Here is a 24494-nt window from a genome sequence, read left to right as displayed (position 1 = left end):
GGCTATACAAAGTAAAATAAGGCAAAATATACAGGGAACTAACAGTGAAGGGAACAAAACTGGGACTCAAATCAACAATTTGTAGCAGAAGGAAGAAGTAAACATCCAACTGGAACAGAATGCAAAAACAAGAATTCAAAAAAAATCAGGAGAGGTTTAGGAACCTGTAGAACAACTTCAAATGCTCCAACATCAGCATCAAAATGGTGCCAGAAGAAGAGGAAGAGCGAGAAATTGAAAACTTATTTGATCAAATAATGAAGAACTTCCCCAATCTGGTGAAGGAAATAGACTTCCAGGAAGTCCAGGAAGCTCAGAGGGTCCCAAAGAAATTGGACCCAAGGAAGAACATACTGAGACACATCATAATTAAGTTACCCAAGATTAAAGATAAGGAAAGAATCTTAAAGGCAGTAAGAAGAAAGGAGAGAGTTACCTACAAAGGAGTTCCCCTAAGACTACCAGCTGATTCTCCAAAAAAACTTTACAGGCATGAAGGGGCTGGAAAGAAGTATTCAAAATCATGGAAGGCAAAGACTTACATCTCACATTACTCTATCCAGCAAAGCTATCATTTAGAGTGGAAGGGCAGATAAAGTGCTTCCCAGATAAAGTCAAGTTAAAGGAATTCATCATCATCAAGCCCTTATTATATGAAATGTTAAAGGGAGTTATCTAAGAAATAGAAGATCAAAAACTGTTAACAGTAAAGTGACAACAAACTCACAACCATGAATAACTGAACCTAAAAAACAAAAACAAAAATTAAGCAAACAACTAGTACAGGAACAGAACTACAGAAATGGAGATCACATGGAGGGTTATCAGTGGGGTGGGGAGGGGAGAATAGAAGGAAAGTTACAGGGAATAAGAAGCATAATAGGTAGGCACAAAATACAGGGGAAAGTTAAGAATAGTATAGGAATTAGAAAAGCCAAAGAACTTATATGTACAACCCATAGACAAGAACTAAGGGGGGAATGCTGGAGGGTGGGAGGGGTGCAGGGAGGAGGGGGATAAAGGATAGAAAATAGTGGGACAATTGTAATCACATAATCAATAAAATGTGCTTAAAAATAAAAAAATAATACACTGGAAGGAATGAATAGTAGGTTAGACGAAGCAGAAGATCAAATCAGTGTTTTGGAAGACAAAGTAAAAACAAACAGAAAATAAAAAAGAAAAGAGAATATTTTTTAAAATGATGAGAGCTTAAGAAATATCTTAGACAACATGAAGTGTAACAACATCTGCATCATGGGAATACTGGAAGGAGAAGAGAGTCAGCAAGGGAATGAGAACCTATATGAAGAAACAATAACTGAAAACTTCCAACTGTACTTGAACAACGGTTAAAATTAAAAAAAAAAAAAAGAAAACTTCCCTAAGTCACACCAGTCCAGAGAGCTCAGAGAGTCCCAAATAAGTTGGACCCAAAGAGGCCTACACTAAGACAAATCATAATTAAAATGACAAGGCTTAAAGATAAGGAGAAAATCCTAACAGCCACAAGAGAAAAAGGAGGTAGTTGCCTACAAGGGAGCACCAATTAGACTGTCATCTGATATCTCAACAGAAACATTTCAGGCAGAAGGCAGTGGCATGAAATAGTCAAGGTCATGAAAAGCAACCAAGGCTACTTTACCCAGCAAAGCTATCATTTAATATCAAAGAAGTAAGGAGCTTCCCAGGCATGAAAAAGCTAAAGGAGTTTGTTAACACCAAACCAGTACTGCAACAAATATTAAAGGGGTTGCTTTAAGAAAAAGAAGAAAAAGAGAAAGAAAAAAAACCCAGAGGAAAACAGTCTGACAATAAAATGGCACTACATATGTATCTATCAATAATCACCTTAAATGTAAATGGCTTAAATGCTCCAACCAAAAGATGGAGGGTAACTGAATAGATAAGAAAACATGACCCATTTATATGGTCATGCTGCCTCTAAGAGACCTATCTCAGAAGGATACATACAAACTAAAAATAAAGGGTTGGAAAAAGATATTTCACACAAATTGAAAAGAAAAAAAGGCTGAGGTGACAGTACTTATATCTGACAAAATAGACTTGAAAACCAAGGCTATAGTAAGAGACAAAGAAAAAACACTACATAATGATAAAGGGAACAATCCAACAGAGGATATAACACTAGTAAACATTTACACACCCAATATAGGACAACCTAAATATGTAAAGCAAATCTTGATGGACATAAAATGAGAGATTGACAGAAATATAGTCATAGTTGGTGATTTTAATACCCCATTGAATACAATGGATAAATCTTCCAGGCAGAAAATCAACAAGGACACAGTGACCTTAAACCACACACTAGATTAAATAGATTTAATAGATATCTTCACAGCATTTCATCCAAAGCAGCAGAATGTACATACTTTTCAAGTGCATATGGAATGTATTCTAGGATAGCCCACATGCTAGGCACAAATCAATCCTCAATAAACTTAAGAAAACTGAAACCATATCAAGCATCTTCTCTGACCACAATGTTATAAAACTAGAAGTCAATCACAAGAAGGACACTGAAAAACACACAAAAATATGGAGGCTAAATAAGATGTTGTTAAACAATGAATGAGTCAACAACAAGATCAAGGGAAAAATTAAAAAAAATACATTGAAACAAATGAAAAGGAGGACACAACAATTGAAAATCTGTGGAACACTGGGAAAGCAATCCTAAGAGAGGAATCCATAGCATTACAGGCCTATCTCAAACAAAACAAAACAACAAGAAAAAGCTCAGATAAACAATGTAACTACACACTTAAAGGAATTGAAAATGAACAATAAACAAAGCCCAATGAGAGTAGAAGGAAGGAAATTATTCAGATCAGAGCAGAAATAAATGAAATAAAGTCTAAAACAATGATACAGGAGATTGATACAAAAATGATACAGATGGATCCAAGAGTTGGTTCTTTGAAAAGATAAACAAGATTGACAAACATTTAACCAGACTCATCAAGAAAAAAAGAGAAATGACCCAAATAAATTATATCGGAAATGAAAGAGGAGAAATAACAACTGACACCAAAGATGTCTAAAGGATTGTAAGAAAATATTATGAACAGTTATGTGCCAACAAATTGGACAACCTGGATGAAATGGATAAATTCCTAGAAACATACAATATTCAAAAAATAAATGAGGAAGAATCAGAGAATCTGAATAGACAGATTACACCTAATGAAACTGAAATAGTAGTCAGAATAATCCCAACAAACAAAAGCCCTGGACCATATGGCTTCACAGATGAATTTTACCAAATGTTCTGAGAAGAACTAACAAACATCTCTCCTTCTCAAACGATTTCATAAAATTCAAGAGGAGGGAAGGCTCTCAAACTCATTTTACAAAGCCAGCATTATCCTAATTCCAAATCCAGATAAAGACACTACAAAGAAAAAATTATAGGCCAATATCACTGATAAACATAGGTGCTAAAATCCTTGACAAAATATTGGCAGATCGAATACAGTAGTGCATCAAAAAGATAATATACCATGATCAAGTGGGATTTCTTCTGGGAATGAAGAATGCTACAACATTGGCAAGCCAATAAATGTGATTCACCACATAAAAATAGTGAAGGATAAAAACCATATGATTATATCCATAGATGTAGGAAAAACTTTTAATAAAATCCAGCACCCATTTATGATAAAAACTCTCAGCAAAATGGGAATAGAGGGAATATATCTAAACATAACAAAGGCCATATATGATGAATCCACTGCCAGCATCATACTCAAAGAGCAAAATCTATAAGCATTCTCCTTAAGATTGGGAACAAGACAGGGATGTCTGCTTTTACCTCTTTTTCAACATAGTACTGGAAGTCTTAGGCACAGCAATCAAACAAGAAGAAGAAATAAAAGACATCCAAATTGGAAAAGAAGAAGGAATACTGTCTTTATTTGCAAATGACATGATATTGTACATAAAGAACCTCAAATATTCCACCAAGAAACTACAGAACTGAAAAATGAATTCAGCGAAGTAGCAGGATACAAAATTAATATTCAGAAACCAGTTGCATTTTTATATGCCACTAACAAACTAACAGAAAGGGAAATTGAGAAAACAACCCATTCAGAATTGTTCCAAAAAGAATAAAATACCTAGGAATAAACCTAACCAAGGATGTAAAATACCTGTACTTAGACAATGATAAGACACTGAAGAAAGAAATTGAAGAAGATACAAATAAATGAAAGCACATACCATGTTCATGGATAGGAAGAATTAACATCATCAAAACATCCATACTAGCCAAAGCAATCTATAGATTCACTGCAATTCCAATGAAGAGTCCAATGACATATTTCACAGAACTAGAACAAAAATTTCAAAAATTTATATGGAACCACAATAGATCCTGCATAGCAACAGCAATCCTGAAAATGGAGAATGAAGTTGGAGGAATTGTGCTACTTAATATCAAACTGTACCATAAGGCCATAGTAATCAAAATAGCATAGTAGTGGCATAAAAACAGACACATAGATCAATGGAACAGAGTACAGAGCCCAGAAATTAACCCACTCCTTTATAGTCAGTTAATAGTCAACAGAGGGATCAAGCACATAATGGGCTAAAGATAGTTTATTCAATGAGTGGTGTTGGGAAAATTGGATAGATACATGCAAGTGAAACTAGACCACCTTGCACACAAGAACAAACTCAAAATGGATCAAAGACTTAAATGTTAGACCTGAAACCATAAGAATCCTAGAAGAAAATATAGGCAGCAAAATCTTGGACATTGCTTGTAGAAATTTTTTAACAGATATATCTCCCCAGGCATGGGAAACAAAACAAATGGGACTTCATCGAACCAAAAAGAGTTTGCACAGCAAAGGAAATGGTCAACAAAATAAAAAGATAACCCACAGAATGGGAGAGCATGTTTGCCCATACATCTGATAAGAGGTCAATATTCAAAACTGATAAGCTACTTACAAAACTCAACACCAAAAAAACAACACAATTAAAAAATGGGCAAAGGACCTGAATAGACACTTTTCCAAAGAAGGCATACAGATGGCCAATAGAAATATGAAAAGATGCTCAATATCACTAATCATCAGAGAAAAGCAAATTAAAACCACAATGAGATACCATCTCATGCTTGTCAGAATGGCTGTTATCAATAAATCAACAAACAAGTGCTGGCAAGGATATGGAGAAAGGGGAACATTTTTGCTCTGTTAGTGGGAATGCAGACTGGTGCAGTCCCTATGGAAAGCAGCATGGAGATACCTCAAAAAATTAAAAATGGATCTACCTTTTGACCCAGCGATCCTACTTCTGGGAATATATCTGAAGGGACCCAAAACACTAACTGGAAAGCACAAAATCACCCCTATGTTCACTTCAGCATTATTTATGATCACCACAATATGGAAGCAGCCCAAGTGTCTGACAATAGATGAGTGGATAAAACAATTATGGGACATTTACACAATGGAATTCTACTCAACTGTAAGAAAGAAGAAAATTGTACCCTTTGCAACAGTATGGATGGACCTGGAGAACATTATGCAAGGTGAAATAAGCCAGTCAGAGAAAGACAAATGCCATATGATTTCACTCATATATGGAATCTAATGAACAAACTGAACTAACAAGCAAAACAGGAACAGACTCATAGATAGAGAACAGATGACAGATAGTGGAGGGAGAAGGTTAGAGGGTGGAGGGATTGAGCAAAAATGAAAAGGACTCATGGGCATGGACAACCGTGTGATGATTCCTGGGTGCAATGGAGTATAACAGGACTAAATGGTAATAGAAAAAAAATAATAAAGATTATATATTTTAAAAATATTATTTATATTAGTTTCAGGTATAAGCATAATGTATAGACAATCATGTACTTTATAAAGTTGTCCCCCCAATATATCCTGTATCCCCTGGGCACCATAGGTTGTTATTACAATATTATTGTAATGACAATAATACTATTGACTATACTATACTATTGACTATATTCCCTAGGCTGTTCATTATATCCCCATGACAATTTTGTAATTACCAATCTATACTGGTTAATCTGTTCACCTTTTTCACCCAGGCCTCTAACTCTTTTCTCCCCTGGCAACCAGCAGCCTGTTCTCTGTATCTATGAGTCTTTTTCTGTTTTGTTTGTTCATTTATATTGTTCTTCAGATTCCACTTATAAGTCAAATCATATGATATTTATCTTTCTATGACTCAGTTATTTCACTTAACATAATAGTCTTTGGGTTCATCTGTGCTGTTTTAAAATGGTAAAATTCTGTTGTTTTTATGGCTGAGTGATATTCCATTCTATGTATGTACCACTACTTTTTTTATCCACTTTTCTATTGATGGGCACTTGGGTTGTTCTATAGCTTGGCTTGTAAATAGTGTTGCAATGAACACAGGTGTGCATATATTCTTTTGAATTAGTGTTTTGGTGTACTTTGGTGTACTATTCCCAGAGGTGGAATTGCTGGGCCATAAGGAAGTTCCATTTTTTATTTTTTGAGTGAATTCCATACTGTTTTCTGCAATGGCTGCACCAGTCTGCTTTTCCACTAACAGTGCACAAGGGTTCCCTTTTTTCCACATCTTCAGCAACACTTGCTGTTTACTGATTTATTTATGACAGTCATTCGGATGGGTATGAGGTGGCATCTCATTGTGGTTTTAATTTGCATTTCTCTGATGATTAGTAAGGTTGAGCACCTTTTCATATGTCTATTGGCCATCTGTGTGTCCTCTTTGGAGAAGTGTCTATTTAGGTCCTTTTGCCATTTTTAAATTGGATTTTTTTATGTTGAGTTGTATGAGTTCTTTATAAATTTTATATATGAACCCCTTATCAGATATATAATTTGCATATATATTATCTTATTCAGTGGGTTGTCTTTTAATTTTGTTGATGGTTTCCTTTGCTGTAGTGACAAGATTTATTTAATGAGAAATGACCACCCCTGCCTTCACCCATTCATCCATCTGTATTTATCATTCATTCATTCATTCATTCACTGAAGACCTTTCTCATAGTAATGAGAAAGACAACTATGTAACAAGTAGCAGCTTACAAACTTATGGTGTGAGAGATAGTTGTGAATAAAAAGGGGGTTACATAGCCAACCTGACAGTTTATGTGGCTACTTGGAAGGTATAACAAGCACCGTGACTGAGCGTGACCACATAGGATGGTCTGATCATAAGTTCGTAACTGGGCAGCCACATCTGAGGCCTATATCTTCCTTAGCCAAAGGTAAGCCTTTGCCTTTGCAGTCCTGTCCACTGTTCTTCTGCATCTAGATTGACACACTTTGAAATGCCAGAGAAATTTTTTTTTCCAAACACCCTAGAGGCACAAGCACACATCATGCAATATTTCTTCATGTTATCTTGTTTCCTGGATTACCATCTGTATTTACTGTAAATATTAAATGTTAACTTGCCTATATTCATCAATGTAAAAGTATGTATGTCTCCATTTGCTTTTTATTCAATTCTGGAGATTTTCCTGCTTTTCTTTCTCCCATCTCCTCAATATACCCCCTATTGATTTCATGTACCTTCTTCATGTTCCCTCCTTTGATTCTAAATGCATTTTTTAAAAAGTACAAAACACCATTCTCTAAAGCATTTTCTCAGTCTTTTGAGATCTTGTTTATAAGCATGTCCTCAAAATTTTGGCTTGAATAAACTCTAATATAACTTTTTATAGGTTTGGATGTTCTTTTATTAACATAGTGATGAAGTAATCCAGGACATGAAAGAAACACCTCGGGTAAAAGGAGTGAGTCCATGGGAGTTTGTCACAGAGGCTGACTGGGTCTGGAGGGTCTTCCCCGAGGCAGGAGGCAGAGGGTTGAGGGTGCAGAGAGGGAAGACTCAATGGGAGAAGGGCGTGGCTCCTTCCACGTGCACAGAGCAGACTGGAGTGGCTGGAGTTCAGTCTCCAGGTGGACAATTAGCTGAGAGGAGACCCCAAAGCCTTGGGTTCTCTAGCTAGAAGGAAGATGTCAAAAGGTTCTGGGTGGGACTTGCCCTACCTCAGTCATGGTCATGCCCATTGTCAGTGGGTCCCCATTTAGCGGGGAAGGGAGAGGATACAGTGTGAGGGTGGAGGTAAGCATGGGGGTAGGAGTTTGTCCCCCGGAGGAATTAAGCCCATTATCCACATGTAGCCCAGAGTGGGGACAGGATCGCCCACTCAGGTCAGGAACTCTAGGAAGGGAAAGACAACCATGAAGCGTTCACCTGACAGGAGTACCACTCAGCCCAGGTCCTTTGAAAGAAATTATGGGACCTAGAGACTCCCCCATTCCCAATCCATCTACCAGCACTGGAATCCTCATTCAAGGGAAGGGAGTTGACCTTGAAATCTGTGAAAAGACTGAAAATGTGTTTTGTACATTTTTATATCCCCAAGTTCAGGGACAGGGTCTGGCACTTGGCAGGGGTTTTTTGGGTGGATGCATGAATGGGTGGGTGGGTGGACAGCACACACGAGGTCACATGAGCTAAAAAGGTTTCCAGTACAGTGCAGTATCCAAGCCCAAGGCCAGGGCACTGGGTCTAGGCCACCAAGTGGTCTAGGGTGCTCTGCGCCTGAAAGAGCAAGGCCCAGGGCCAGAGAGGTAGATGATGCAGGGGTGACAGGGGTCTAGGCTCATTGCAGACCAAAGGCAGAGATGGGGTGTCCTAACCTAGGAGCTGGGGAAGGCACTGCACCTCAGCGATAATGCTCTCGGGGAGGGGAGGAGACAGACCTGTTCTCCTGTGTGGGCCTTTCCTCGGCATTAGGAAAGGAAAGTCTAGCCCTTGGGGGAGGGTAGGACAGATGTGAATTTTGTTCATCACTCTGTCCCAAGGTGTCCCACACAATGACTGGCACAGGGAAGGCACACAATAAGTGATTCTAGGATGGAATGAATGAATGAATGAATGAATGAGTGAGTTTAGGAAAACTAGATCTGAGCTGGGCCATATTATTCTTAGGCTACATCTGAATACATATATTCTTTGGCTATATCTCTGGCCTTTACCTGGTCTGTCTGGTACAAGAGTCACACATAAATTCCCATAAACCACCCAGTGGTCTTTCTACTGGGTAGATCTGAGTGCTGACAATGGTGAACCTAACTAGCTTCACAAGAAGGAAGATTTGTGGGAATCCCCTGCTCCTCCAAACCATGTGCATGAACACAGGGCAGGCAATGTGAAGAAGGAACAGTGTGGAAACACAGAGCACGGCCCTCCACAGAGGCCAGTGTGTTAGACCACAGTGACAGTGTCCGTTTGACACTTGGAGACCCAGATGGGGTTGTTGGGCTTAGAGGTGAGTCCAGCAATGAGTGACATGGAGCTGAAAATCTGCAATTGAGCAGCTCAGGAAGCAGCCAAGAAGAGGGCAATCAGGACTGGATGGGAGGGCCGGCAGGAGGAGCCATGGTGTTGTCCCCAAGGGCCAGCAGCCCAGCATCAACCTACCCTGAGGCCCCCCTCTGTGAGCAGCAGCCTGGTATCCTGGGACATGGTTCAAGGACAAACGTAAACAAAGAAAGTGAATACCTCAAAGCAGTCTCTTCTGCAAAAGGGCTGGTGGCTGCACACTGTGAATTGATGAGGAAGTCTGAAAGTTATCTTTTTCCATGTGGGTTTGGAGTTCTCTGTAAGCTCAAGATGTTGAAAGCACTGAGAACTTTTTATTTCTTGTTTTAAATTCTCCTGGGATGAACTCCACAGAATCTTAGTATTTTAGAGCTAAAGGGAAAAAGGATAAGACCTTGAAGGTCTTTCCCTTTATTTGGAGTTAGAGAAAGCGGTGACTCCCACCCTAACACACACATTTGATCTCTGTTTCTGTCTCTATCTCTATATATCACTCCATCTCTCTTTGTCACTCTCTCTCTGTCTCTCACATACACATACACACTCAAAATAAATACTAAAATTTAGGTGGGGTATGCTTTCTGGATGTTTTTTAAGGATCTTGAAATTGAAAATTCCTACTTTAGGGATGCTTTAGAAACAATTCTGCTTTATTCTGTCACAAATGACCTTGTGGCACATGTGTCCCTGAAGACACTGTAAGTTAAGGATGGTGAGACACTGAGGCAGGAGCTGGGAGTGCTCGAGGGGAGCTATGCCCTCATCTTCTCTCTCTGATAGCATTGCTTTCCTGTCTCCCAGCCCTGGCTGCCTAGTTCTTCCTGTCTCTGCGGGCCTTTCCTCGGCATTAGGAAAGGAAAGCCTAGCCCTTGGGGGAGGGTAGGCTGCAAGCTGTGGCAGAGATTGAGAGTTTTCCTAAGACTTACTGTAAACATGTGAACACTTCCTCTGAGCTTGTGCCAGAGGGTCATTTTCCCATTTATTTTGCTTTAAACTTCCAGGGAAACTTAGAAGGAAGGGTACCTCCATTACTCCAGAAAAGAGCCTTTCTGGAGTCCCATATTTGAAAGCTCCAGCACAGCAGAAACCACAGAGGCTGTCTGTCCTGACTGGGGAGAGTAAAAGGATGCCTCTGCCACCTCTGGACAAGACTCTCAATGAGATCCATTTTCTCCCCAGCATGCCCTGACTGGCACCATCATTCCTGTGCAGACCCCTCCCTCCACATGACCAAATCTTAATCTGTTTTAACCTGATGAATTCTGCTGGCCTTACCCTGACAACATCCTGAGACCCCACCCTACCACAAGGGTCCATAGGCCTTCAGTGGGTGGCAGCTGGCCTGAGTATACCCTGAGACTTTTACTCAGTGGCCTCAGACTCAGAAATCACACCAAGTTTATATCTGTATCAATGTAGCAAACACCACTTGCCACTACCTGGTAAACTCACTGAGAACCTACCTTATGTACTGCCAGAGGTACTGACTGAGTCTAACAGGCAATTGGCAGGCAAAAACTGCTCATGAGGTGACTTGGACTTTTTGTTGGCCTTTCCCTAGGCTCAGTACTGGTGGAAGCTGGCCTTGGTATGCAGCTTGACTCCTCCCAAGTACACACAGGCCCAGCAAAGACAGCCACAAACTGAATTGCTTCGTAGCTCCTAACAGTTTGCCCAGGGCCAGTCACAAGCAATATCTGATATTGATTTGACCTGAGTCCCTCCAAAAGGCCTTAAATACAATGTACCCAATGGCAGCCTTCAAAACACATCAAAGCATGACCTAATTAGCTTCACAAGCAGCATACTCGAAAGGAGATCTCAGCAGGCACCAGATATTGCTGGGGCAAATTCCACTTTGTGGTGTCAGCCTCCATACAGTAGCTTAGGCACTATGGTCAGGGTCAGTCCTCATAGTCAGCCAGTTTGAAGGTCAACCCCATGAACAAAGGGGCCAACCACAATCACACTCAACTACAACAGGAGATTCCACGTAATCTACAAAAGGGACTTTCCTGAAAAACCTAGCTCAGAAGATCAGAAAATCTGCACCATTGAGCCTAATAGCACACCTATAAAGTAAAGCACCATACCAAGACTGGAAGACATAAAAGACTTACCTAATACAAAGAAAGAAATACAGTGAGGCAGCCAAAATGGGAAGACAAAAAAATATGCCAAATGAAAGAATAGGAGAAATCCCCACAAAAAGAATTAAATGAAATAAAGGCAAACAATCTACCAGATGGAGAGTTCAAAACAATAGTTAAAGGGCATTCAAGGGAATTAGGAGAAGAATGGATGAACTCAGTGAGAACTTAAATAAAAAGATAGTGAACATAAAAAAGAATATGGAAACCATAAAAAAATAACCAGTCAGATATGAAGAATGCACTAGAAGGCATCAACAGCAGATTACATGAAGCAGGAGATCAAATCAGCAATTTGGAAGAAAAAGTAGCAGAAAACACCCAATCAGAAAAACAAAAAGAAAAAAGATTTTTTAAAAAAATAAAAATAGTTCAAGGGACCTATAGCACAAGTATAAAACATAAAAACATCCACATAAAAGGGGTACCAGAAGGAGAGGATAAGAAGCAAGGGATTGAGAACCAACTTGAAGAAATAATGAAACTCAAAACTTTTGTAACCTGGTTAAAAGAAAAAAAAAGAAATGCAAGTCCAGGAAGCACAGAGAATCCCAGACAAGATGAAACCAAAGAGGTCTCCACCAAGACCCATAATTGAAATGGCAAAGGTTACAAACCAAGAGAGAATTTTAAAAGTAGCAAAACAAAGGCAGATAGTTATCATCAAGGGAGTTCCAATAAAACCATAAGTTAATTTCTGAATAGTAACATTTCAGCTAGAAGGAACTGGCACAAAATATTCAAAGTGTTGAAAAGCAAGGACCTACATACAACCAAGACTATTCTACACAGCAAGGCTATTATTTTAAATTGAAGGAGAAATACCGGGCTTCCCAGAAAGAAAAAAACTAAAGGAATTCATTACTACCAAATCAGTATTGCAAGAAATATTAAAGAGACTTCTTTAAGAAGAAAAAAAGAAAATAAAAAGGAACATAATCATAAAAAATAAAATGGCTATAAAAATAATAATCAATAATCACTTTTTCATAATCCTTACCCAAGGACATTTTTTCATTGCTTTTAGAGGGAGAGGAAGGGAGAGAGAGAAACATTGCTGTGACAGAGAAGCATCAATTTGTTGCCTCCCATGCATGCCCAGACCAGCGATCACACACACCGAGACCAGGGATTGGACCTGCAGCCTACACATGTGCCCTGACCTGGAATCAAACACACAACATTTTGATTACAGGATGATGCTCCAACCAACTCAAGGCTCGATAATCACTTTAAATGTAAATGGATTATATGCTCCAATTAAAAGGCATAGGGTAGCTGGATAGATAATAAAACAAGACTCATATATACGTTATCTACATGAGACCCACCTCAGAACAAAAGAAACACACAGATTGAAAAAAAATGGAAAAAGATATTTCATGCAAATGGATTTTTTAAAGCACTGGGGTAGCAATATTTGTACCAGAAAAAAATAGACTTTAAAAGAAAAACTGTTATACAAGTCAAAAAAAGACATTACACAATGACAAAGGGATCAAGTCAACAAGAGGATATAACCCTTGTAAACATTTATGCACCTAAATATATAAAGCAGATATTGAAGGACATAAAGAAAGAGATAAACAGAAATACAGTCATAGTAGGTCAACAGTGATGCAGTCATAGTAAGAGACATTAACATGTGATTGAACTCAACAGCAGCCTTAAGTGACACATTAGACCAGATGGATTTGTCTGATACTTGCAGAGCATTTCACCCCAAAGGAGCAGAACATACTTTATTTTCAGGTGCACATGGAACACTTTCCAGGGTAGAGCTCATGTTAGGCCACAAAACAAGTCTCAATAAATTTAAGTAAGTTGAAATCATGTCAAGCATCATCTTGGACCACAATGATATGAAACTAGGAATTGATTACAAGGAAAAGGCTGAAAAACAAAAATACAAGGAAGCTAAATACCATGCTGCTAAAAAATGAAGGGCTTAACAACAATATCAATAAAGAAATCCAGGAGGTCAGAAGATGATAGTAAGGTAGGTGGGAACTGAACCTACTTGCCTATACACCCAACTGGAACACCTAGCCAATGTTCTGAAGAACAGAGTGAACAGCCAACAAAATCCCAGCTTATATGTAGTTTGGAAGCCAAGAGTGTAGAGGACATTGAAAAACAGACAGTAAGGAGATTGTGTTGGGATGGTAAGTTCCCTGGGAGTGGTGTTGGGACCAAGGTTGCTGTGGTCCCCAGACTGGTGTCTGGAGCTGGGTTGGCAGCTGCTGCAGGAGCTTTGGAGGAGAGCTGGATCAGTGATTGTAACCCTTCAGCTCCCTCCCCTACTAGAGCAGGGAAGGCAGGCTCACACCAGGAGAGACCTGCATGCTTGAAGTCACTGGGGGGAATAAAGATAACAGTGGAAGATGCACAGAGGCCGTGTTCTCCCTCTGGGACTGTGATCAACAGCTAGGACATTACCAGAGAAACTGGGGAGCCAGGCAACATCTAGAGAAGGGAGAAGAGTTGGGCATGATGGACCCTGACCCGGATAGTCTCTGGGCTGGCCAGAAAGCTGGAATGTGTGAAAAGCAGGCATTTATTAAGAATGGAGGGTACAAACAAGAGGGATTTACTAAAACAAACAAACAAACAAACAAATAAAAAGGCTCTGTTTAAGGCTGCTGTTTAAGGAACTCTCACACAGTGGTTGGGACAGTGAAGAGGGAGGAGAAGGGGTGCGATTTGCTCCTAATCAGGGCACCTCTCAGACTGACCAAAGTGGGGCAGCAGGGGCATAGGGTTAGCAGTCCCCAGAGAGACTTAATGGGAGAACTAAAACTACTCTGGAGGGACTTTGAGAGTGTGCAGCACCCAGGCCAGAAAAGAGGGAGGAGGTGGGGTGTGAGATGCTTCTAATTGTGCACCTCCAAGCAGCATAACATGGTAGATTAAAGGTGCTGGGCTGGTGCAGATGGACAGTGGGGGCCAGGCAGCACATGGAGGGTTGGGCTGGAGGCTGGGCAACCATAAATATTGTGGCCCAGACCTAGCCCCCATCCTCACAAAACCACAGGAAAGGAAAAAAGCAAAGCCCAGCTCCCCTTTGCCTACAGCATAGAGGAAGACCAGCAGAACTTGTTTAGTGGGTTTAAAGTCAGCAGGAGGCTTTTTTTCCCCTCCAAGAGTGAGACAATAAGACCTGGAACTGTGAAAGAACCATAGGCAGATCCAGAGAGGTATCACAAGGCTAAGGTCAACAACTGAGAAACTGAGACAAATTTCACTTTCGTGTCCTATAAAACTTGCATTTCATTGTTTATTTTTATTTTTTTATATTTGTATTTCTTTTATTTGATTATAACTTTTTATTTCTCCTCTGTTTAGTTTTGTTTGTTTGTTTAATTGCATTGTTTGATTGGTTTTCCTTGTTCTCTCTTCATACTGCATTTTAATTTTTCTTCTTTCACTTCACATTTATTCCAATAACGCACTACTCTTGGTCTTTTACTTTCTATTCTTTTTATTCAGATTATATATTTCTTGTCATAATGTTGCTCCAGTATTACTGTAAATAATTGTTGTTCCATATTATTATAAATACTACACAGCACCCCTCCCTGGTCTTGGCCCATTTCACTATCTTCCTGAGCTTTATTACTGTCGCGGTTAACTCTATTCTCTCTCACAGTACACCTACTTTCTATCCTTTACTCTCACTATATCTCACCATCTAACCTCAAACAAGTGCTCTGTTTTCTGGATTCAGCTCATGTTCTTTTCTCCCTCTAACAAGAGTCTTATCTCTTTTTCACTTTTATAAAAAGTGGCTACTTGGGTGAAATATCTTGGTTATTGCTGTGCTTCTCCAAAGGATCTCCTATCTGTTCTCTACTTGTTGGTACTTTAAATCCCATAGAATACTCTCCCACTATCATAATCCATTTTGCCTTTGACCTGTCTCTGATCACATACAAGAAAAGGTGGGAGCTGTGAACACTAGTAAACCCACTAGAGGAGGGAACCCACCAACAGGTAAAACCCAAGTACAACAAAAGAGCCCACACAACAGAACAAAGAGCAACCCTAGAACGTCCAGACAAAGAGATCAAAGAGACCACACCACTGAATCCCATACAATTCTCACTTGTAGGGTGAACTTGTATGGTTCACCCTACAAAGACAAAAAAGAGTCACCTAAAATGGGGAGACAAAGAAAAAACCTGCAATCAAAAGGAATGGAAAACTCCCCATTAGAAGAGCCAAATGAAATGGAGGCAAGCAAACTATCAGATATAGAATTCAAAAGAATGGTTACAAGGATGCTCAAGGAAACCACAGACAACTACATGGAACTGAGTGATAATACAACAGTATGAAAAAGGAAATAGAAACTATAAGCAAGAACAAGGAAGAAATGAAGAATACAATTTCTGAAATAAAAAAGCACACTAGAAGAAATTACAAGCAGACTGGATGACACAGAGGACCAAATTAGTGAGCTGAAAGACAAGGTAGAAAAACAACCAGGTAGAGCAGCTGCATGAAAAAAGACTAAAAAAATATGAGAATAGTTTAAGGGAACTGCAAGACAACATGAAATGCAACAATATTCAAATCATAGGAATATTAGAGGGAGAAGAAAACGAGTAAGGGATAGAAATGCTGTTTGAAAAAATAATGACAGAAAACTTTCCATACCTGGAGAGGAGAAAACTATGCAAGTTCAGGAATCACACAGGGTCCCAATCAAGATAAACCCAAAGAGGCCTACTCCAAGACACATCACAATTAAAATGCTGAGTTTTAAAGACAAAGATAGAATCTTAAAAGCAGCAAGGGAAAAACCAGAAGTAACATACACGGGAGCTCCAATAAGGCTAGCAGCTAATTTCTCAACAAACACACTTCAGGCCAGGAGAGAATGGCAAAAAATATTTCAAGTAATGAAAGGCAAAGTCCTGCAACCAAGACTAATCTACCCAGTGAGGCTCTCAATGAAAATGGAAGGTGAAGTAAGGAGTATCCCAGACAAAAGAAGGCTGAAAGAATATACCTGCACCAAACCAGCTCTGCAAGGTATGCTAAAGGGACTGCTATAAGAAAAGGAAGGGAAAGAGTGAGAGAGAGAGGAACACAGGTACAAAAGGGGAAAAAGGAATAAGTACCTATCAATAATAACCTTATCTGTTAATGGATTAAATGCTCCAATCAAAAGACATAGGATAGCTGAATGGGTAAAAAAATATGACCTGCACATATGCTGCCTGAGAGAAGCACCTCAGAAAAAAACCCCTACACAGACTGAAAGTAAAGGGATGGAAAAAAAAATATTCCAAGCAAATGGACAGGAAAAATACTTATGGAGTTGCAATACTTATATCAGACAAAATAGACTTCAGGACAAAAGTCATAAAAAGAGACACTGAACAACACTTCACAATACTCAAGGAAAGAATACATCAAGAATACATATACATTATAAACATATATGTACTCAACATAAAAGCACCCAAATATGTAAGGAAAATCTTGGAGGACTCCAAGAAAGATATAGACAGCAATGCACTTATACTAGGGGATTTTAACATCCCACTGTCAAAATGGATAGGCTGTCAAGAAACATGTATAAAGGACACATGGACAAAGCTAAATGAGGTAGGTTTGAAGGTGGGAGGTGGGGTTGGGTGGAGCAGGGTATGGTGGGGTGAAAATGGAGACAACTGTACTTGAACAACAGTAAAAAAAAGAAATCCAAAGATACCTTGATACAAATAAATATAAAACCCACCAATCCAAAATGTATGAGACATAGAAAAAAGCACTCCTATGAGGTAAATTCATGGTAATACATGCCTAACTCAAAAAACAAGAAAAATCTCTAATAAAAATCTAACCAAACACTCAAAGGAAATGCAAAAGAACAGCGAACCACAAATTAAAAGATGTAAGTAAAAACATAAATAATATTAAGTCTTGTAATGTTTCTCACAGCACACAGGGAAGTGACTCACATGTCATGTCACCATCACTCAGAATTCTTGGGTCTAGGAGACCAATGCATAGCCCACATCTCAGTTGTTTGTATAGAACCATTTTTAATGGCATATTTTGGCAGTATCTTGATAAAACACAGGAACTATGCTCATCTCTGGAGCCCAGGTGACAAGTATTCAGGGCTGGGAGCTCTGCATCCTAGGTCGAATTCTTTCCACACAGCACAGACAGCAAAGCAAGTCCCTGCATGTCCCTATTGCATACTGTCAGGTCAGCCCCTGAAAGAAGGGATGGCTGTGGAGTCAGGTAACCATTTTTCCACTCTTGTACTTAAATGCACAGTAATGAGCACATAGGTCAAAAATCACTCCTGGCACTCACAGCTAAAGGGAATCTTTAGAAAAAGAAGTTTTGAAACATTCCTTAAAGGGAAGGAGGAGGCAGCATCATTCCTAACAAAACCAAGAAGCTGTGCAAGAGGGCCTGGTGTGCTGGACCAGCCTAGGGTGTCCCTCCCTCCATCCCGGGGCTCTGTGTCCACCTGACAACCCCTGAAAGCGTTTCATCTCAGCCTCCAGCACCCCCTCAGAACCCTTTACTCAGCCAAGAACCCAGCTCCATAGGGACCTCCAGCAGAACAGCAACTTCAACTACCCCAAAGGGACCTCAGGAATTCCCTGAACACTGCTCTCCATCCCTGCTGTGCCCACAACTTCCAAAGATTCCCAGAAGAATTCCCAGAGGCCATCTAGAGTCCTGGGTCTTGGGGCCTGGGGCCTGCCCACACCCTGCACTTACGTGCTCCTCCAGCACATGGTCCTTGAAACACTGCTCCCATCTCGCATAACCAAGACCTTCTCTACCGCTGCTATGCTGGGATGCACCTTGTAAATGGCAGCCCACCACCAGCCACACCCCAACCCTATACTTCCCTGCCTTCCACACCTGAAACCCTTCCTGCATGTTCACCTACAGCCCAGTCCCCACCTGCACCTGTAGCACCATGGGAACCTAAATCCCTACCTACAACTGCATCTCCATCCATGGCTACATCACAACCACACCAGACCCTGCACCACCATCCCTTTCCCTTCCAGTTCAGGCCCAGCCTTCCCTGATCTCATGGGTGGGGCAGGGCCAAGGTAGGTGGACCTAATTTTATACTTACCAGGTTCTGAATGACCCAACTAGACCGTAACCAGCTGCACAATACTGGCTTCTTTGTGACACATGGAGGTCTCCAATTTTAAAATGCAAGAACTAAATACAACCACCATGGTCTCACCCTCACCTCCAGCCTTACTCTCCATCAAATCAAGGTGAACAAGAAGCTTCCCATCATTATTAACAGTCTCCAGGGTGGAACCTAAGGAAATGGATGAGATTCACACTCACTCAGCAAGCTGCACTTTCCCCTTCTGATAACTGCTATTGCACTTTCTAAAAAACCACAGCTTCTCTGTCACAGTGCTCTTCACACTAGGATTTTCTAGCAGCTCTCCTCAGCCAGGTCATATCAGCCTCACTGCCCAAGTCCCAGGATACCCTGTATGTGGTGATGACCTTCTGTTCCCGGGCATCCACTGTGGCACTACTTCCATGCCAGCCCCGGAAGAACTGAGACAACAGTCACTCGGATATTTTCCATAGGGTTCACCCTCTCCTTGTCCATGTGTCTGAGAGAGGCTGCAGGACGTGGGTGCGTGTGGCTGCAGTTCAAGCCAGGGATGTGGTCCATCCAGTCCCAGAGTGAGCTGAACGCACTAATGAACTATCTGCTCACATTAATCAGAGGGCAGGAATCAGAGTCTGCTCATCAGGCTGTTAGAGAGTCACAAAAGATTCATCAGAAAATTGAGGAATTCATAAAAAGAAACAGATCAAATAGACAGTGTACAGTGTTTGGCTGAATAAGGGATAGCTACAATCAGTGACTGGGGTGAAAAGTATGACGAGGACCAGGCTCAGCATCACCACTGCTGGTCCGATCAGACAGACAGCGACTGAGACAGAGCAGCATGTGTGCAGCACAGAAAATGCTGTCGTCTTCCAGCCACACCCACCCACACAAGTGGGTGACAGCCTTCCCTGTCACAGCCGGCCATCTGCGTGGATGCCAAATCAGCACGCGCACAAAACCACACATGCACTTATACGGGGAGCGAACCCAGACACTTTTATTTACACTTTAGAAAGCAAACAAGTTGCCCAAACAGAATGGTTACGAAGCAAAACAGACTCATTTGTGCTGTTAGAAAGGTGTAGGCCATGCATTCACCAGTATTTATAATTTTTGGGGCAACAGCAGCTAACTTTTCCCATTAAAAAGTTGGCAATTTCAGGTATATAAAAGTCACTTAAGTTTTTCTCTGCTTTTATTTTATCTGGTACATTGTCTTAGTAATAAGCTGACTCATGCACTCAAAGCATTTCAGGTAAAAGGAATTCAAATCTTTACTAGTAGCAAATGGGAAACGTGAGCACTCCCTCAGTCAGCATCCATGTAACAGTACTAAATTTCTCTCATTTTTTTCCTGAAAGGGAGAGAGTAGGGGACATAGGCCTATCTGTACAATTCAAAGCAGAAACATATCATTTCAAAACAAACACAAAAGTGGGCCTGCCACACTTTTATTTCAGTTTCCTCAGCTGTTAAAAATGATGTCAAGTGTGGCTGCATTTCCACCTGCTTTCTTTCCAGCTGCCTCTGTGCCCTCACCCATGAATCTATGCCTCTGGGGAGCAGCTCATCATTGTCACTTGTCATGCAGCCTGCACTTGCATACTTGCATATCCTGGGCTTCATGTGAAATTTCAGAATCTCCAGTGACACTGCACAGGCTTGCTCTAAGTCTCCTGTTAGTGCAGTCTGGCAAATATCCCAAATTAACTTTGACTCTACGTTACAAGTGTTGAATAGAAGATAGCGCTAAGTGCAGCTGTGGCCTTCTGGGCTGCCCAGAGGCTCTGGAGAGCTCAGGACAGAAAACCTAATGACCCCAAAATGAAGTGACTGCAGACACCTGCCTCTTTATCACCTCAGAAGAGTTCCCCGAGAGACAGAAACACCTGAGAGAGTGGCTGGATTCTGGGCTGTGGGTTGCAGTGAATACCTTCAAAGGCCATCAGCCCCTGCACCCCACTTTCCCCCACCCCCCATAGAAAGCATCAGTGTTCTCCCCACCCCACCAGCATGGAGGACAGCAAGCACTGACACAGAAACCAGACCTCTCTGATGACCTTCTCCCTCCCCTGCTCCAGTGCCCTCTGTCCCTCTAGGCTTTCTACCTGCTCACTTGAAGTGCACTTTGGTTTTGGTGGCTAGAAAAGAGGTCATTATAGAGCTGACTAGATGGCCAAGTCATTGGGTCTGGCCCGACTGCCACTGGACTTACTGGCCCTGATTGACTGTCTGGTGTCTGTGGGGGGCAAATGGGGCAGGTGCATCTCCACAGCGGTGGTCACTGCCTGCTGCCCCTCATCGGGAATCACTTCCAGTCTGCTCTCTCCCAAGCTGCTGCCGTCCCCATTCTCCAGCTGGACAGACTCCTTGCTGCCTGCTCTGTCCTCCTGTGGGGGTGGCTGGGGGCTGCCTGGAGGGGTAAAGGAGGAAGATGTGGACACGGGCAGGGAGACCTTCCTAACAGATGTCTGCTGCTTGGTCTCCTGGTTGGCCCAGTTCTGCTCTGTCATTAGCAGGTGATGGTTACTGTTGTACAATTTGTCAGGGAGGCTCTTCCCCCATGCCAGGGGTGGGGCTGTCACATTGAGGTCAGTTGCTGGTGGGGGGGGGGCAGGACAGGCTGTGGCCACTGCCTGTCCCAGGGAAAAGGCAGAGAGAGTATAGTTAGGAGGGCACCCCACAGTACCAGTGGCTGTGGCCTAGCAGGAGGGCAGTGGGATCACATCTCCAACTCTTGTGGTCCCCATCCTTGAATCAGGAGTGTCAGGGCCATAGTGGTTTTTCACGTTCTGTTTAAGTTTCTTCCAGCCCAGGTGGTATATCTCCAGCATGTTGAGTAAGAGGGACAGGCAGGCCACGACCAGCATGAAGATGATGAAGATGGTCTTCTCTGTGGGCCTGGAGATGAAGCAGTCCACCGTGTTGGGGCAGGGCCACCTGTCACAGCGGTAGAGTGGCTTCAGCTGAAAGCCATACAGAAAGTACTGTCCAACAATGAAGCCCACTTCAAATACAATCTTAAAGATGATGTTGAAGATGTAGGTCCGAAGCAGGGCCCCAGTGATGCGGACATTTCCCTGGTCATCCTGCACTGGGTGCCTGTTCCTCTGGACTTGGTCGTTGTCTCCCTTCACTTGCTCTTCCTCGTGCCCTCTCTTCTTCTGTTCCATGCGCACAATGTGCAGCACGTGCCCCAGGTAGATGAGGGTGGGCGTGGACACAAAGATGATCTGCAGCACCCAGAAGCGGGTGTGGGAGATGGGGAAGGCCTGGTCATAGCAGACGTTCTCACAGCCTGGCTGCTTGGTGTTGCAGGTGAAGCCTGACTGCTCATCTCCCCACACTGACTCCACCCCAGCTCCCAGCAGCAGGATCCGGAAAATGAACAGGACTGTCAGCCAGACCTTGCCAATCACTGTGGAGCGCTCCTGTGCAGCATCTAATAGTCTCCCCAGAAGACTCCAGTCACCCATTGCTCCACAGTGTCAGCCTGTAAGAAAACATCCTTGTTAACATGCAGGCAGGACAGGTGAGCTGTAGCTCAACAGCTCTATGGGGCAGGAGGTATTGTGCATGGGGGTTAGATATCGTGTCATTGGGTGCTGTCCTCCCACTTTCCAACGTGGGCTGTGCTGCAGAGCTTTCACACACATGTGTGCATGAAAATGTGTGTGCATGTGTATGTGTGTGAGTATACTTGAGTGCATGTGTGTACTGGGTACAACTGTGTGCATGTGTCTACATGTGTGTACTTTCTCTACATGTTTGTGTGTATTCTGCCACATAGGTTAAACCAAGGTCTACAGCACTGATATAATGCTGAGCTATGTTAACCTGCAAAAGCTTGGATTAAATGAAACAAACACAGATTGCTTAACTCAGTTCAGAGATGAGAAAACAAGATAGAAAGACAAGTGACTTGCCTCAGGGACAAGGACCTCTCACAGCCTCCTCACTCCTCCCTGGGCTCTTCCAGGCTTGGTCTCTACAGGAACTCTGTGGCTTCCTGTGCTGTGGGCCATTCCTAATCTTGCCCATCCTCCTCATGTGAGGTTAGAGCAGCTTTTTCCCAAGTTGCACCATGCCCATTCCACCTTCATAACTACTGCCTTGTTAATCTGCTACTTCCTCCACTTCTCACTTCCCTTTTGATTTTTCTCTTTGCAAATGTTACATAAATGGTTCACTCAGTTCACATGTGTTCCCACCACCCATGGCTGCATCAGCAAGGTGCAGGTTGTGGGCATATACAGTGAACTAGACTCGGACGGAGGGAAGTAAGACCCCTGGGCCCTCTTTGTGAAGGTGACAGTGCTCCTTGAATACACGGGACCAAGACTACATGGTGTCCTCCATATCGTCTCTGCTCAAACAGGCCAGATGCTCCAACTGGAAGGAAGGAGAGCACTGCTCTTCTCACAGCCAGTCTGTGCAGTAAGGAAAGTGGGCTAAGCTGTGAGGGCACATACCATTCTCCAGGGAGATAAACAAAACTCGATCATGTTGAACCTTAAAATGCTTAACAATATGACTTTTTAGTAATTGGTTTAAATGCAAATAAACAAACAAAACCTTACTCCCTCTGATCTAAAAAAAATAGGCTATGTTAGCCCTCTTTTAGAATAAACTTCCAACTCTTTGTTTTGCTCATTGGAGCTCTGCAGAGAAATCTTAGTCTTCACGTATCTAACTAACCAGCCCCCTTGCCCCATATTGTCACTGCCATCTGCTCTGCTGTCCATGATCTTAGATGGTAACAAGTTTTTGCCAAGAAACTTAATTATTGAACATGAAACCACCCACTTTCCTGTGAAGGTGTCAGATGTCAGGGAACTGTTGTAGGTTACACCCTGTGGCTTCTCCAAGCTATGGATTCTGACTGCTTCACAGACCCCACAGCCATCCCTCTGGGCTTGTGGGGACGCTGTGAACCCAGTCTGTCACAAGGCCCCTAACTCGGCCCTTGGCCCTAGCCTTGCCCTCCACTCTGCTGGATGTCTGCCTCTTGGGCACAGGACCAATGGCATGGCGAGTGTGCATGACCCATGAGGACCTGGGGCAGACCAAACTTCCTGTGGGACCTGAAACTCCACCTCTACGCCTTCACGGGTGGTGTGCTTTCCATTTTAAACATGGACTTGCCCTGGCTGATGTGGCTCAGTGGTTCAGGCCAGCCTGTGAATCAAAGGGTGTCTGGTTTGATTCTCAGTCTAGAGCACATTCCTGGGTTGCAGACCAGGCCCCCAGGCGCATATGTGTGAGGTGCAAGCACACATTGATGTTTCTCATCCTTTCTTTCTCTCTCCCTTCTGCTCTCTAAAAACTAAGTAAATACAATAAAAAAATTAAAACATCATGAACTCTATCTTGAGATGTATTGGTGGAGATGGGAATATTCAGAAGAATGGAGAGCTCTACAATGGCAGAGTGATTTCATTGAAGAAGGGTATTAGTATTAAAAGGTGTAGCCCGCACAGAAGAGCAGGATTTGAACTGGGCTTAGGAGATGTGGCTTTGAGTAGAGGGGAGGGTGAAGGAAGTGCACTTCAAGAGCAGAACAATGTTCTTACGGCAATGGGAATCCGTGTGATCATTGAAATAGGGCATTGGGTCAGAAAGAAGTGAATTTAATGGCTGTTTGAGCACATGGAGCTAGGCTGTGGCCATGTTTGCACACAGTAGGCATTCAGTAAGCCTGGTGGTGCACATGAACCAAAGCACTAGAAAGCCACTAACCCATCTAGGGTAGAGAGATGCTGAAGTGTTGTTCAAGAAAGAAGTCCACAGAGACTCAGGGA

General features: G+C 42.1%; 1 protein-coding gene across 1 annotated transcript; it reads right to left on the bottom strand.

Annotated features, from left to right (window-relative positions):
• Window positions 1–19870: 19870 nt before the first annotated feature.
• LOC114513461 (gap junction alpha-3 protein-like) lies at window positions 19871–22171 on the bottom strand. The gene has a single exon (XM_028532778.2). The coding sequence runs from the start codon at window positions 22167–22169 to the stop codon at window positions 21396–21398; it is 774 nt and encodes a 257-aa protein (XP_028388579.2). The 5' UTR covers window positions 22170–22171; the 3' UTR covers window positions 19871–21395.
• Window positions 22172–24494: the final 2323 nt, after the last annotated feature.

The sequence above is a fragment of the Phyllostomus discolor genome, chromosome 2, assembly GCF_004126475.2.
Source record: "Phyllostomus discolor isolate MPI-MPIP mPhyDis1 chromosome 2, mPhyDis1.pri.v3, whole genome shotgun sequence".
Taxonomy (NCBI): Eukaryota; Metazoa; Chordata; class Mammalia; order Chiroptera; family Phyllostomidae; genus Phyllostomus; species Phyllostomus discolor.
This window is presented reverse-complemented; position numbering and strand designations above follow the sequence as displayed.